Raw genomic sequence first — 14,740 nt, 5'->3', positions numbered from 1 at the left:
AGCATCTTGCTGGTGCTGCTTCGAGGGACTTTGGTACACTGGTTCAGCAGTGTAAGGACATCGAGGATGTTTGTGTGGCAAGCAAGGCCAAGAGGGCCAAGGTTGAGGAGAGCAAGGGAACAGGTGGTTCCACTCCTGCTCCTACTTCTTGGAAGGACATGAGGTTTGCTGATAAGGGCAAGGGAAAGCAGTTAGTGACTAGGCAGGCGCCTGGTCAGTTCAAGAGAGCTGTTTCACATCAGGGGAGTTCTGCTAGGCCTCCTACCACTCCGAGATGTTCGGGATGTGGGAAGGAGCATGTGGGACGCTGTGCTACGGGGCAGTTGCTGTGTTTCAAATGTGGCAAGGAGGGCCACTTCTCTAGAGATTGTCCGTCATCGACGGCGAGAGCTGCAGCTGTTCAGGCAGTTCCTTTGCAGATTGTTCCGATGGCATCTTCTCCGGCACCTGCAGTGCCACATTCTGTTGGGAGAGTGTATACACTAGATAGGCAGCAGTCGGACCGCGCTCCGAACCTTGTCAGAGGTACTGTGTCTATTGGTGATTCTTTTGTGGATGCTATCTTTGATTTCGGGGCTACTCATTCGTTTGTTGCTACCCCGATTGCTTTGGGGCTTGAGTTGCCCAGTGCTATGCTTTCTCTACCGTTGCGGGTGACTACCGCCACCGGAGAGATTTATGATTCTACCACTGTACATCGCGATGTAGCGTTTCAGTGGGATGGCCGTGAGTTCTCGGTAGATCTGATAGGGTTGCCGATGGCCAACCTTGATATTATTCTGGGCATGGATTGGTTGTCTAGAAACTGTGCATTGATTGATTGCTGTGCAAAGCGCGTGGTGATGTCTTCGTGTGATTCCACAGCTAGTTCCTCGCCATACATTTCACTGCTGCAGGCCAGGAGAGCGCTGCGAGCAGGGGCATTGGGTTATGTCATGTTGGGTGGTTTGGTGAGTGGGACACGTGAGGATATCACTGGCATTCCTGTGGTGGGGGAGTTCCTTGAGGTGTTTTCTGAGGAGATTCCTGAGTTTCCGCCACAGCGGGAGATAGAGTTCTCCATTGACTTGTTGCCCGGTGTGGGGCCGATTTCTTTAGCTCCTTATCGGATGTCGCCACCGGAGTTGGCTGAGCTGAAGAAGCATATTGAGGATCTTTCGGCGAAAGATTTCATTAGACCGAGTGTATCTCCTTGGGGAGCACCGGTCATCTTCGTAAAGAAGAAGGACGGGACAATGCGATTGTGCACCGACTACAGGCAGTTGAACAAGGTGACAATCAAGAACAAGTATCCCCTTCCTCGGATTGATGATCTGTTGGATCAGCTCAGGGGTGCTTGTGTGTATTCCAAGATTGATCTCCGGTCCGGATACCATCAGATTCGGGTGAAGCCGGAGGATGTCCCAAAGACCGCGTTTCGTTCGAGATACGGTCATTTTGAGTATTTGGTGATTCCGTTTGGACTCACAAATGCGCCGGCAGTGTTCATGGATTACATGAACAGGATTTTCCAGCCGTATCTGGATCAGTTTGTGATTGTCTTCATTGATGATATTCTGATCTACTCCAAGACTGAGGAGGAGCATGTGGAGCATCTGAGGATAGTTCTGCAAGTGCTGAAGGAGAAAAAGCTTTATGCTAAACCTTCCAAGTGTGAGTTTTGGCTCAAATCAGTCAAGTTTCTGGGGCATGTGATTTCAGCAGATGGAGTTGCAGTGGATCCCAACAAGATTGAGGCCGTGTTGGATTGGGAGAGACCCAAGACAGCTACGGAGGTGAGGAGCTTCTTAGGTTTGGCAGGTTACTATCGGAGGTTCATCAAGGGTTTTTCCACGATGGTTCTCCCTTTGACTCGCCTTACCCGAAAGGAGACTCCATTTGTGTGGACTCACGAGTGTGAGGCGTGCTTCCAGGAGTTGAAGGAGAGATTGACTTCTTCACCAGTGTTGATCCTTCCTGATCCTGAGGAGCAGTTTGAGCTTTACTGTGATGCTTCTGGAAAGGGGCTGGGCTGTGTGCTGATGCAGTCTGGTAGAGCTGTTACTTTTGCTTCGAGGCAGTTGAAGCCTCATGAGGAGAACTACCCGACTCATGATTCGGAGTTGGCTGCGATTGTGTTTGCTTTCAAGATTTGGAGGCATTATCTTTTGGTTTGAGGTTTGTGGTGTTCAGTGACCACAAGAGTTTGAAGTACCTGTTCGACCAGAAGCAGTTGAACATGAGGCAGAGGAGATGGATGGAGTTCATAAAGGACTACGACTTTGAGCTTAGGTATCATCCTGGCAAGGCCAATGTGGTAGCCGATGCTTTGAGTCGGAAATCCAGTAGTTCATCCAGTTTGCTACTTGGTAACTTCGACGTGGTTGAGAAGTTCCGCCACTTGGCAGTGACCGCTTCGTGTGCGAGCGTACTTCTCGGGTTGGAAGCATCAGATGTCGTCAACGAGCTGTTAGAAAAGATTAAAGAGGCACAAGTTCAGAGAGAGTGTCTGGATCATGTGAAGAACCAAGACGGTGTGTCTTGGAATGATGATGGATTGCTTTTGTTCCAGCGGAGGATTGTGGTTCCTCGAGGTCCGTTGACAGAAGAGATTATGGCAGAAGGCCATAAGGGTCAGTTTTCTATCCACCCTGGTGCTACTAAGATGTATCAAGACTTGAAGAAGAACTTCTGGTGGTCGGGCATGAAGAAAGATGTTGCTATCTTTGTGTCCAAGTGTTTGGTTTGCCAGAAGGTGAAGTTTGAACACCAGAAGCCGTCTGGTAAACTTCAACCTCTTGAGATTCCGGAGTGGAAATGGGAGAGCATTTCCATGGACTTCGTTGTGGGTTTGCCGAAGACTCAGGTTGGCTGTGACTCGATATGGGTCATTGTGGACAGACTGACGAAGTCTGCCCATTTTCTTCCAGTGAAGGTAAGCTTCACTACAGAGCAGTTGGCCAGATTGTATGTTCGCGAGATTGTGAGGCTTCACGGGGTGCCCGTGAGTATCATCAGTGATAGGGACCCGAAGTTCACATCTCGGTTCTGGGAGGCGCTGCAGGGAGCTTTCGGTACGCAGTTGAGATTGAGTACCGCCTATCACCCTCAGACTGATGGACAGACTGAGCAGACTATCCAGACCTTGGAGGACATGTTGCGGGCTTGCACGTTGGAGCAGGGCTCGGCATGGGATAGGTACCTTCCTTTGGTGGAGTTTTCGTATAACAACAGTTTCCATGCTAGCCTGGGCATGGCACCCTACGAGGCGCTCTACGGTAGGAGGTGTCGTACACCTACCTGCTGGTCGGAGGTTGGGGATCGTGAGTTGTTTGGCTTGGATTTTGTCCAAGATACCACCCTGCAGATCCAGATGATCAGGGAAAAGCTGAAGCAGGCGCAAAATCGTCAGAAGAGCTACTACGATGTCAAGCATCGTCCACTGGAGTTCAGTGAGGGTGAGCACGTGTTTGTGAGACTTTCACCTGTCACCGGTGTTGGACGGGCACTCGAAGTGAGGAAGCTGAGCTCACGGTTTATTGGGCCATACCAGATTCATGGTAGAGTAGGACCTGTTGCCTACTGGCTTGCCTTGCCTCCGAACCTGGCCAACATCCACGACGTGTTTCACGTGTCTCAGCTTCGGAGGTACTTAGCAGATCCTTCGCACGTGGTGCAACCGGATGATGTGGAAGTTCGGGAGAACTTAAAGACTCTCGTAGGACCACTAAAGATTCTCGATCGTGGCGAGAAGCAGTTGAGGAACAAGATCATTCCGATGGTCAAGGTGCAGTGGACCGGAAGGACTCCTGAGGAGTGTACTTGGGAGCGAGAGGACGAGCTTCTCCGGCAGTACCCCGAGTTTCGACCAGGTATGTTTCTGATTTTGAGGTCAAAATCCTAAAAAGGTGGGGTGAATGTAAGAACCTGCACCGTTAATTAAGGTATTTAATTAATAAACTACGAGAAAATAGGAAATGATTTCATAATTGACCTTAATAATTATTTATGAGGCTTAGTAATCGTAATAAGTGGTTAAGAATGCTGAAAGTCACTTTTCGGAAGAAAGGTGCAGATACCGGTTCTGCTAGTCGGTATAAATGTGTGCCGAAAAAGTATCCCGGAAAGGTAATGTAAGTGCATGATAATTACTAGAATAATATGTAGGACTTGTAAAACGAGTTTCAAGTCCAGATAATGAGAACTGGTGCTGGGAACTGGTACTGACTTGGAAAAGCGCGTACCGGAAAAGTGCTCAGAAAATTATAAGAAAAATATCATAAATCTTAGAAAATTATATAGTTTCATAATCCAAAGTTTGGGATTAAAATGCTAAGCGTAGCAATTAAAGTTAATACTGTGTGTTAATTGGGTAAGTGGCTATAAATACCCATTGTTAAGGGCACATAACCCTAGAAAACAGAAAACCAACGTGAGGGGGAGCTGATCAGCTGCTTGGTGACTGCCCTATTGGCCTTTCCTTCCATTCTTGAACCAAGTCTTGATCTTTCTTGATTTTCCTTCATCCTTTCACTTGGGAAACATCTTGAGAGGGTGTGAGGGTGTTGTGTTTGAGGTTTGGCCACTGTTTGTGGGCTGTTTGTGCTCTGAGTTGGGGTTTGGGTGGAGTACCTCCTTGCTCATTGGGTTTTGAGGCTTAAAGGAGCTTTCTTGTTGAGTAAAAGGACCACCTTGGTATACCATTTTCGTGTACAGAGAGAGACATAATCTTGGAGTGACCTTTTGAGCTCCAAGAGCACCTCTTGTTGGCTGGTTGAGTTTTGGTAAGCCTTGTCACCTTTGGTCTTGAGTTTTTGAACTTAAAAATGAAAGCTTGATGCATGTTAAGGCTTAAAGATGATAACTTGTTGTGGGTTAATGTTGAACACACCTAGAAATGCATGTTTAGGTGCTTCAAATCGTTAAAAACCCAACCTTGGAAGGATATCTTCACGAAAATGCAGAAACTGCATTCTGTCGTGAAATATCCGGATATCGGCCCGTGGAATATCCGGATAAGGGATATCCGGATATGATATCCGGATATGTGTATTCGGATATGGGGTTTTGGGATATCTGGATACTAGATATCCGGATATGGGATTCTGGATATCCGGATATTGCATATCCGGATATGTCCAGTGAGATATCCGGATAATGCATATCTGGATATGGTCCCGAGGAATATCCGGATATTCCGCGATTTCGTAGAACAGTAGCTGTGCTGTGTGTACAGTAGGCTATTGGGGGTTTGTGGACCCTAGATTGATGAAGTTGAACTTCTGTATTTAATGGACTAAGCCAGAATCATGGGATTAAGGGCTTGTGGCTTTGTTAGAAGCTTTAAGACTTGAAAACGTAATGAAAAGGCGTTGTCTTAATTTTGTATACTTGTAGTGCATATTGTTGATGTATTGTTGGTCCATAACAGATTGTGAATCTGCTGTGTTTGGACTTTGAGCTGTGGACTCTTGGCTTTTGGAGTTAGCTTGCAAGGCAAGCTTTCGTGTCCTCGGTTTAGCCATGTTGTGGTTCCACCATGTCCCATGGGGACATGGTTTATGCATGCTATGTACATGCTTTTGGGTATTTGATATGTTGATTGAACTTTACATGTAATGGCTTTTAATATGCATGTGTTGTTTCATCTTGACGGGAAGCCTGAGTATGTAGCGCCATACAAGATGGTGTACCGGGGTGAATGCAAGTGGTACTTGCACGGTGTGTAGGTGATAGACGTATACCTGCACTGTCTCTGGCCAGTAGATTAGTATTGACACACATGGCATGATTATCTGCTTCATTGCATTGTTTTAGAAATGATAAACTGCTTTTGAACTTATATTGCACATGTAAGTGAGCTTGGGGTGGAAGATCCTTGAGGACTCACTGACTTACTGAGATTTCTAGATTAGAGATCTTACCCCACGTTTGGGGAATGCTTATTTCAGGATCAGGTAGTATGGGTATTGATGCCTCAGGCGGCAGGAGGCCGGAGCTTAGCTGATTATGTTTTACTGCTTTATGTTAGCATGACTGGATTTGGGATGCTGTTTATGTTTTCCGCTATTTATGATATGTTGTTGTTGAGACTGATGTTGGGCATGTTGCCTTATTTGAGTGAGCATGGGGATTGTCCATGACACTTTCTGTTAGTACTTTTAGATTGGAGTTGTATAAACTGTTAGATGGTCCGGTCTACATTGTTGTAGTTCCGTGACTACATCCACACTTATATTATCTATGTTATGAGGTATTTCAGTTAGCTGTTTTATTGCAATTACATACAGGCGATGTTTTATTAATTGATTATTAAGCAAGTTGGTAATGTTAATGACATCATAATTGAAAAGAAAAAGTAATTCCGCATTTTAATTAAGTGAAGCTTAATACGAGATTATAATAACATTACTGGATATATATACGGGGTGTTACAGAAGGCATAGACTATAAGGAGACTTTTTCTCCGGTTTCTACGAAGGACTCTTTTAGGACAATAATGGCCCTTGTGGCTAATTTGGATTTGGAGCTACATCAGATGGACGTAAAGACAGCGTTTCTCAATGGTAACATTGATGAGACAATTTATATGGTGCAACCAGAAAACTTTGTAATAGGAGATTCAAAGTCTATGGTTTGCAAATTGAAAAAGTCCATCTATGGCCTTAAGCAAGCTTCTCGTCAATGGTACCACAAATTCCATCAGGTTATTATCTTCTATGGCTTTGAGGTGAACTTAGTGGAAGATTGTGTGTATCACAAGTTTAGTGGGAGTAAATTCATATTCCCGATACTATATATTGATGATATCTTACTTGCCAGTAGCGATATAGGCTTATTGCATGAAACCAAGAAACTTCTCACTAAAGATTTTGAGATGAAGGACCTTGGTGATGCATCTTTTGTCTTAGGAATACAGATACTTCGAGATCGCGCTCAAGGTATCCTACGGTTATCACAAAAGGCCTACATTGAAAAGATTTTGGATAGATTTGGCATGAAGGATTGTACGTCAGGAGATACGCCCATATCTAGGGGAGATAAGTTTAGTCTCGCCCAATGCCCTAAAGGTAAGCTTGAGATGATAGAAATGACAAAGGTACCTTATGCTTCGGCAGTAGGAAGCCTTATGTATGCCCAGGTTTGTACTCGCCCTGATATAACATTTATAGTGGGAGTGTTAGGAAGATACTTGAGCAATCCAGGAATGGATCATTGGAAAGCAGCCAAGAGGGTTATGCGGTATTTAAAGAGAACTAAAGATTATATACTTTCATATCGGAGGTCAGATGAATTAGAGATCGTCGGATATACTGACTCTGATTTTGCTGGATGCCAAGATAGTAAAAGATCCACGTCAGGTTATGTCTACATGTTGGCTGGAGGAGCTATTTCTTGGAAGAGTGTTAAACAGAAACTCGTAGCTTCCTCTACTATGGCCGCTGAATTTGTAGCTTGTTTTGAGGCATCCAACCATGGGGTATGGCTGCGAAACTTTGTCACAGGGCTGCATATAGTTAGTGGTGTTGAAAGGCCACTGAAGATTTATTGTGACAATAGGTCAGCAGTACTGTTGTACTCCAACAACAACAGAAGCTCTTCAAAATCGAAGCACATCGATATAAAGTTTCTGATTGTTAAAGAAAGAGTTCAGAGTGGTCAGATTTCCATAAAACACATAGGGACGAACTCCATGCTTGCGGATCCGCTTACTAAAGGCTTAGTGCCTAAGGTCTTTCACGAGCATACTGCTCATATGGGTGTTGTTTTGTTCGATGAAACTACGGTTTAGTGGGAGTTCTTTATGTTAGTGTTCTATGAAGATTAAATTTTCTGCAGAATAAAGAATTCAATGTTATTTTCCCTCTGAATGTATTAAATTTTGTGCTTGTGTTTCTGCTTTGTGTATGTAGAAAATTTAGGATTGATCTCATAAAGATTAAAGTAGGACCAGTTGGAAATAGGCATGGTATGATCACATTACATGTAATTTCCATGCCACTCATCCATACTTGATCTATGTCATTGAATATATTGGTGCGATGACCATGGAAGGTTTAGTTACGCTTGAAAGTGACAAAAGCCGTCATGATCTCATATTGATATAGGAGGTGGACCAGATTGTATCTAAGGAGGAATCTAAAGAAAAATAGCATACAGTTGCGCACTAAAGATATACGATATAATTATCTCAAGTTAATGTGTGGCCCAAGTGGGAGATTGTTAGGAAATTATATTTTCTAATAATTATTGTGGGTCACATATTATATTAATAATTATATTGTGCTATTTATATATATTGGGTAAATTAAAGTGATCAGGTAAATATTCTCAAATAGATTCCTAAGTGAGTATGGGCTGAATGAGTGGATACCGGTGTTGGGACAACTAGGTATAATGGGAGCTTATTGGCCCAACAATAAAGATAAAAACACTATAAAGGGTTATGGTCCCCAATACGTCAAAGAACAACCCTAGTTTCTCTTCCCCATCAAGAGAGAGACGACACACTAAGGAATTCGGTTTTAGGGTGATTTGACTGAGGAAGACTACAAACCCCAAGAGACAATATCAAAGTTATTCCGCTGCAATGGAGACAGGTATGCCTCCACCTTTATGTTGTTCTTATTTTTCTTTATGATTTGGTATGATGGATCTTGGCTTGTAGGTGATAGTTATCACCATAAAGTTTAGAGGAATTAAAAATTCCAACATGTTGATTGTACGATTATTTCAATTTGAGTTCAGTTGGATCCATTATTAAAGACACTATTCTCTTGAAATCATTTTCTTTATTCTTATATAAGATTCAAACTCGAAATATCTAGTTAAAGGAAATTAGCTCCTTACCACTTGAATCATGGTAAGTAAATTACTTGTTTGAGCATACCTTCACTCCGTTTAGAAGTTAATAACCTCACAAGTAATTACAGAGCTGCTTTTATTAATTCTTTCAATGAGAAAGAGTCATTATTGGGAATTATTAATTATAATTTTTGATATTCACTTCAGACTAGTTCAGCAAGAATTGCAAGGATTTATTCTACTTGAAAATTTTTATGAAGAGTTAGTAGGTCTCGTTGGAATTTCTTGAATGAATGAAAATTTCATGTTCCTAAAATTCGATATGCACTTCTAGAAAATTAATTCAATAGTAGCGTAACATGACTAAGAAAACTCATAAAATCAATCTAGTTCCTGTAAAATTTAACACCTAAAGCAGTTTGTTAATTAATTAACTTCGTCAACCATGAGTGTACCAATATATGAAAAATGTTAGCAACACACACTTTTTAATATAAAAAATTATTATTATTAAACAAATTTTATATGAGTTCCAGTAAGTAAGCTCAAACTCACCTAATAATAGTGTGTTGCGAATATGTCAAAGGGTGCAAGTGTATTACTAACATTCCAATGTGTGTGTCTATATATTTAGTATATACCCAAAAATGTTGATTACACATCATTTGAAGTCGCAGCATATATATTCCTCAAAGTTGAAGATTTTGGTTTATGCCAGTTTGACACAAAAAAACGCACATACATATGCACAACGGCAACAATGATGTGCCGGCAAGTGCTGCGTAAACAGAAAGATTATATATTTATGTGCTGTATGATTTGAACCGTTCTGAATTTACTAACCTTACAATTGATTATAAAGAGCTGCTTCTAAATTTATTTCAATTCTTTTAGAGAGAAAGAGTCGTTGTTAGGAATGATTATAAGTTGGGATATGCATTTCAGCCTAGTTCCGCAAGAAAGATTGAAAAGATTAATTCTATTCGAACTTTTCAATAAGAGTTAGTAAGTATCGTTGGGAATGAATAAAGTTTTCATTTTCTTCATAAATAGAGATATACATTCCAGATAATGAATTCCATAGTAGCACCATATATATCACTATGCAAATTCATAGACCAAGCTATGGTTCCTGTTAAATTTAAACACCTAAAGCAATTTAGTACTATTTAATAAACTTTTCAACAATATGCGTGTACGTACCAAAAACAAATACATATATAAATATAAGAATTAACGCAACCTTACAATTGTATTGCATGAATTTGATAACAACCTAGCACGTGGATTAAATGGCATGAGATTGTTTCAACTTAATCAATTGCATTAAAATTTTAGTAGAGAGAATTATGTCGCTTTTGTAATACTACCTGACTATATCAAATTAATCGATCAGCATAAAAAATAAAAAATAAAATAGCTTGATTATCAATCAGAGTCCGTGCGGGTCCAAGATTAATGACAATAATTCTGTAAACCAATAAGCTTCAAGAATTTGTCAAACATTTTATAGTCTTAATATTTATATAAATATTGCTTTTGTATATGGAAAGCAACAGCTTGCACATGGTAACGCCACCCGCTAATCCCTCAAAGTTTCGCCGTCCACGACCATTTTACGGCATGAACAGCGTCTTAGATGAGAACACTCATAAGAATAAGATATCCGATGTTGTTTAATAAGAATATGTATATAATGATATTTATAAATTAATAGTTTCTTATGGTCCACCCAAGATGGGATTTTATCAAATTGTATATAAATTATACGTTTTCATATTGTTGAAGTCGATCGTGGGGGCCAGTTTATTGGATCATGGGCTTTTCTAGGATCATGTGTTGCACACTGTTTAAGGTACGTGGTTGCTCGTTTTTCAAGCCTGTAGTTTTAGTTTATCTAAATATTCAAACTTTGAATATTTCTTCCCACACCAAAAAAAAAAAGAGAGTTAGTGGTTGCCTAAGAACCAACTCGCTACAAAGTGTGTGGTTCATGAATTTCGTTATGTTATTACTACCAATGTTCAATTGGCTATTATTTTTCATTTAACATGGAAGGTCAAATATAGACATGAACATGAAATTAAGAACAGGTATGAATATGATTTTCTGACCGAATTAAGGTGCAGCTGCAACTTCCAACAAGTTATTACTTAAAGTTGATTTGGAATTCATAGGGTTATTAATTGAGAGTCACCGGTTAAAGTAAACAACATTAATTAGTACCCTAATGCTGACCCTTATACTTGTCAAAGGCTTCTGGTAATTCAACATAAAATTATTTAAATCCCATCTTCTAATAAAACTACGTTCTTCCACAACCAAGGTTGAGTCCGTGATACATACTTCAAAAGTAGGTATTGTTTCCAAGGTTCAAGTAAAGGGCCTACTTGGAAGATACTTCTAGCTAATGCAACTCATTCAATCTATAAAACAAAATTGGGATGCAATCTATAAAGGGGAGGACTCATCAAACATGAACAGGAATGAGCTTGAGATGTGTTGTTGATTATGAGTATGTCAAACTTCCTAGAAGTTTTATAATAATTTATTTGTTCCAAATTATGTGACGGTCATTGCTGTGTCATTAGAAGAAGATGAAAGTCCAAGGTAAAAAAGTATATCATTATAAAAATAAACCAAATTTTTTACTTATAATTATGATGGTAACTTTTGTTAGTTTGAACGTTAATTTGGAAAATTGGAACTTCATCTAGAATGAGAGATTAATCAACAAAATACTTTCACAAGAGAATAAATCTCTTATATCTCATTTAACACGATTAAGTCACGTGAGATATCTCAATATCATCCATAATAAATTAACAGTGATGATAGATGATAGAAAGAAAGGTGTTAGAAAAGAGAGTAGGAAAAGTTTAACTGTTTATTTGTCTATAAATTACTAAGATATGTTAGATATATTAATGTAAAATCATTAATATAGTCTCATTTAGCAGCTTAAATTTTTTGAGCTAAAATGATTATTTATGTAACAACTCATTTATGGATTAGACATTGACGTTGTCTGTGGATCAATAAACTTCGATTCTCGTTCCATTATAATTAACACATGTAGCGTGGTGTGTATAGCCACCAGCATCCACATTAATAGTCGTGGCAACAACAACCAAACCAGAATGAGCAGCAGAATGCGCAGCAACCACAATGAACTATGTTCAAGTGAGCAAGTGGGAATCCGCCACCACTTCTACCCCACCGTCCTAGCTCACACCTCACATTGGAAGGCATGTGTTTGGGGAATATTGGTTTTGCACCGGGACTAATAATTATAACTTTTGGCCTAGTGAAAAGCACTTAATCCAACACTTGGTATCAGTGATGAGTTGAAGTTTTTGGATTAAATTGGTTATATTACATAGTATCAAATCTTGAGATCAAATGATCACGAGTTCAAACATTATTGTCTTGCTCTCCAGTAAAATAAAAAACAAAAGTTAAAATGAAAACAAAGTAAACAAAAAAAAAATGGGGAAGGGGGGTTTTTACTTGTTTAAATTTTTAGGTTAAAATATTTCTTTACAATATCATCTGACATAATTTGATAATTTTAAATGAGAAATAAAAGAATTCATTTAATTTATATAAGGGAAAAGAATTTATTTTTTCCAAAAATTTTCTGTTTTATAAAACGGGCGTTCTTTGATTTTGAAATTTGACTTCATTACTTTTAGTGCTCTTTAGTGTATTCATCAAAAGGGTAACTTCGAATCTTAGGAATTGATATCTTCTGATGAAACATTATTTTTTTCTTCATTTGAATTGGCAGTGGATTCTTTAGCTTTCATATATAATGTCATTCTTGCAATACAGATTATGGAGCTACAATTGTTTGAAGCCAAGGATTGTTTCAAGTAAGATGAAGAGTAAGCCAACAAAAGTAATCACATATTTCTGAATATCTTTGTTTCTTAATGTACATGTCCAAGATATATCGCCATATAACAATGAGTGCTTGCAGAACACAAATTATATATATATATAACTGAAGACGGACACTAACTTGGCAGGACAAAAATTTCTTTTCTGACTGAACCATATTTGATAACAAGCATGAAACTGTAGAATTAGACTGACATATAACATTAAATGTGTTCATCAAGAGGAAAAAGGGTTTAGCAGTATAGTCTTACTAACTTACTATAGCCCAAAGACTGTATATTTGTTTACAACTTGGAATTATTTAGTAGTTATCCTATACATAATTACATATAACAAACAAAAAAAAGCAACAATGAAGAGAATTATATTTTATCAAGGCCTGGAAAAAAAAGCATCCCTTGGCAAATCAAAGGGGTTCCAATTACCAATTAACAATTCTGCATCATGAGCTTCAGGTCCAAGAAGTGGTGGTTGGGGTACTTGAAATGAATGGTTTACCATCATCTCAGAATTAGACCACATCATATCATGTGAACCTTCCTCTTCACCTGGCAAAGGTGGCAGCTCAAAATTCATTGTATCATGACCACTGCATTGCTCAATTCTATCTTCTTGATGAGCCTGTATAGAGTCGAAATCTCTATGGTACATTTGGTGATTACACTCACTAAAATGGGGTTCTGTAGATGGTTGTTCAGGAAGATGCAAACAGCCACTAAGACCGTGTTCTTGAAGCAAGTTACTTGGACCAACTTCTGTGTTCAATGATGGTCTTGAATTTTCTAGAGAAGGGTCAAGCCCTGCAGCTCCAGAATCAGGCTTTTGATTGAGGAAATTTGCATAAACTAGAGCAAGATCAATATTTGGTCCATCAGTCACAACTGAGGAACTAGAAGGTGAAATCCTTGTAGGATCATAAGAATGCATTGCATCACCACAAGGTGAATTTTTGAAAGTGAGACCATCAATGGATTGTCTTAAGGTCTTATTACCTCTTCTATTTTTCCTGCATCCACCACCAACAGGAACATTGCGGAGGGACCCACCTTTAGTCCAGTACCTTCTGCAGCCTTTGCAAAAGTACCTTGGTTGAGTTAAGCTATAGTTATTGTAGTAGCAGAACTTGGTGTTGGAAGAACCACACCTTGGACAATTTGGTGATATCTCAACATTATTAGGCTTCCACTCACTCTCCATCACCACAAGCCTATGCTTGTGAGAGAAAGAGAGAGATAAAGGGAAATTTCAAGGTGGGAGTGCTTAAAGATTAGAGTTATATGTGGTACGTGTCAAGCTTGAGTTCCCAAAGCACATTGAGTGTTGGGGTTAAGTTTTTGTCTTGCAATGCACATGAGATATCATGGATATGATATTGGAAATGTGTATGTACCCCATACACATGAGCATGCACGGGTGAAAGTTAGCATGGTAGTGTGCCACTACACCGTAGGCTAATACATGGTGTCGGTGTTTAACACACGTGGCATGATGGTATTGGTGGAGATTAGGGTGATTGTGGAAGCAAACTCATTGGTAGCATCACTTCAGGTTTCTTTCATCAGCAGACAGCCTAGATATATATGAGGAGAAGCACATTCCCACACGAGTGTAGCATCCCAATTCCACACTCTACTTGAAAGTAGAAAGTCACAATGTTTCATAGTCATTACCTTCTTGTAAGAAGAAAATTTTACTATTAGATTACAACAAAAATAGCTAATAAAGAAAAATGAAATCATAGCTCTGTCTAAGTTCTTTTCATCATCCCTACTAATCATTGTGAAAATCTTAGTATTTCCGTGGTACTTACTCTTACTAAAAAGTATCAATTAAGTCACAATGACGTTAATTATAAAGAAGAAGGTAAAACAAATGCAGTTAAAGGGTCACTTTCTTAACTTTAATTAGTGACGCATGGAGTGTTACGGTTACTTCAAGTTCTTTTCCTTTGGCTTCTTAATAAAGTAGGTTGCTTTGTGATTAAATTAATATTGTGATTAAGTAATATAGTTATAAAAAGCAACTGAAAATGTTTGTTATTTTTCATTCATCT

The 14,740-nt window shown here is 39.5% G+C and overlaps 1 protein-coding gene across 1 annotated transcript; it reads right to left on the bottom strand.

Moving 5' to 3' along the window:
• Window positions 1-13,059: 13,059 nt before the first annotated feature.
• On the bottom strand, window positions 13,060-13,884 carry LOC133297290 (dof zinc finger protein DOF3.5-like). The gene has a single exon (XM_061496403.1). The coding sequence runs from the start codon at window positions 13,882-13,884 to the stop codon at window positions 13,060-13,062; it is 825 nt and encodes a 274-aa protein (XP_061352387.1).
• Window positions 13,885-14,740: the final 856 nt, after the last annotated feature.

Source organism: Gastrolobium bilobum, unplaced genomic scaffold (genome assembly GCF_033153095.1).
Source record: "Gastrolobium bilobum isolate Gb01-03AN ecotype WA unplaced genomic scaffold, APGP_CSIRO_Gbil_v1 utg107494, whole genome shotgun sequence".
In the NCBI taxonomy this organism is placed as follows: domain Eukaryota; kingdom Viridiplantae; phylum Streptophyta; class Magnoliopsida; order Fabales; family Fabaceae; genus Gastrolobium; species Gastrolobium bilobum.
Note: the sequence above shows the minus strand (reverse complement) of the source record. Positions and strands in the feature narration are given on the sequence as shown.

Coding starts and splice junctions, on each gene's coding strand:
- LOC133297290 (XM_061496403.1), bottom strand. CDS start 13,884: ATGGAGAGTGAGTGGAAGCCTAATAATGTTGAGATATCACCAAATTGT.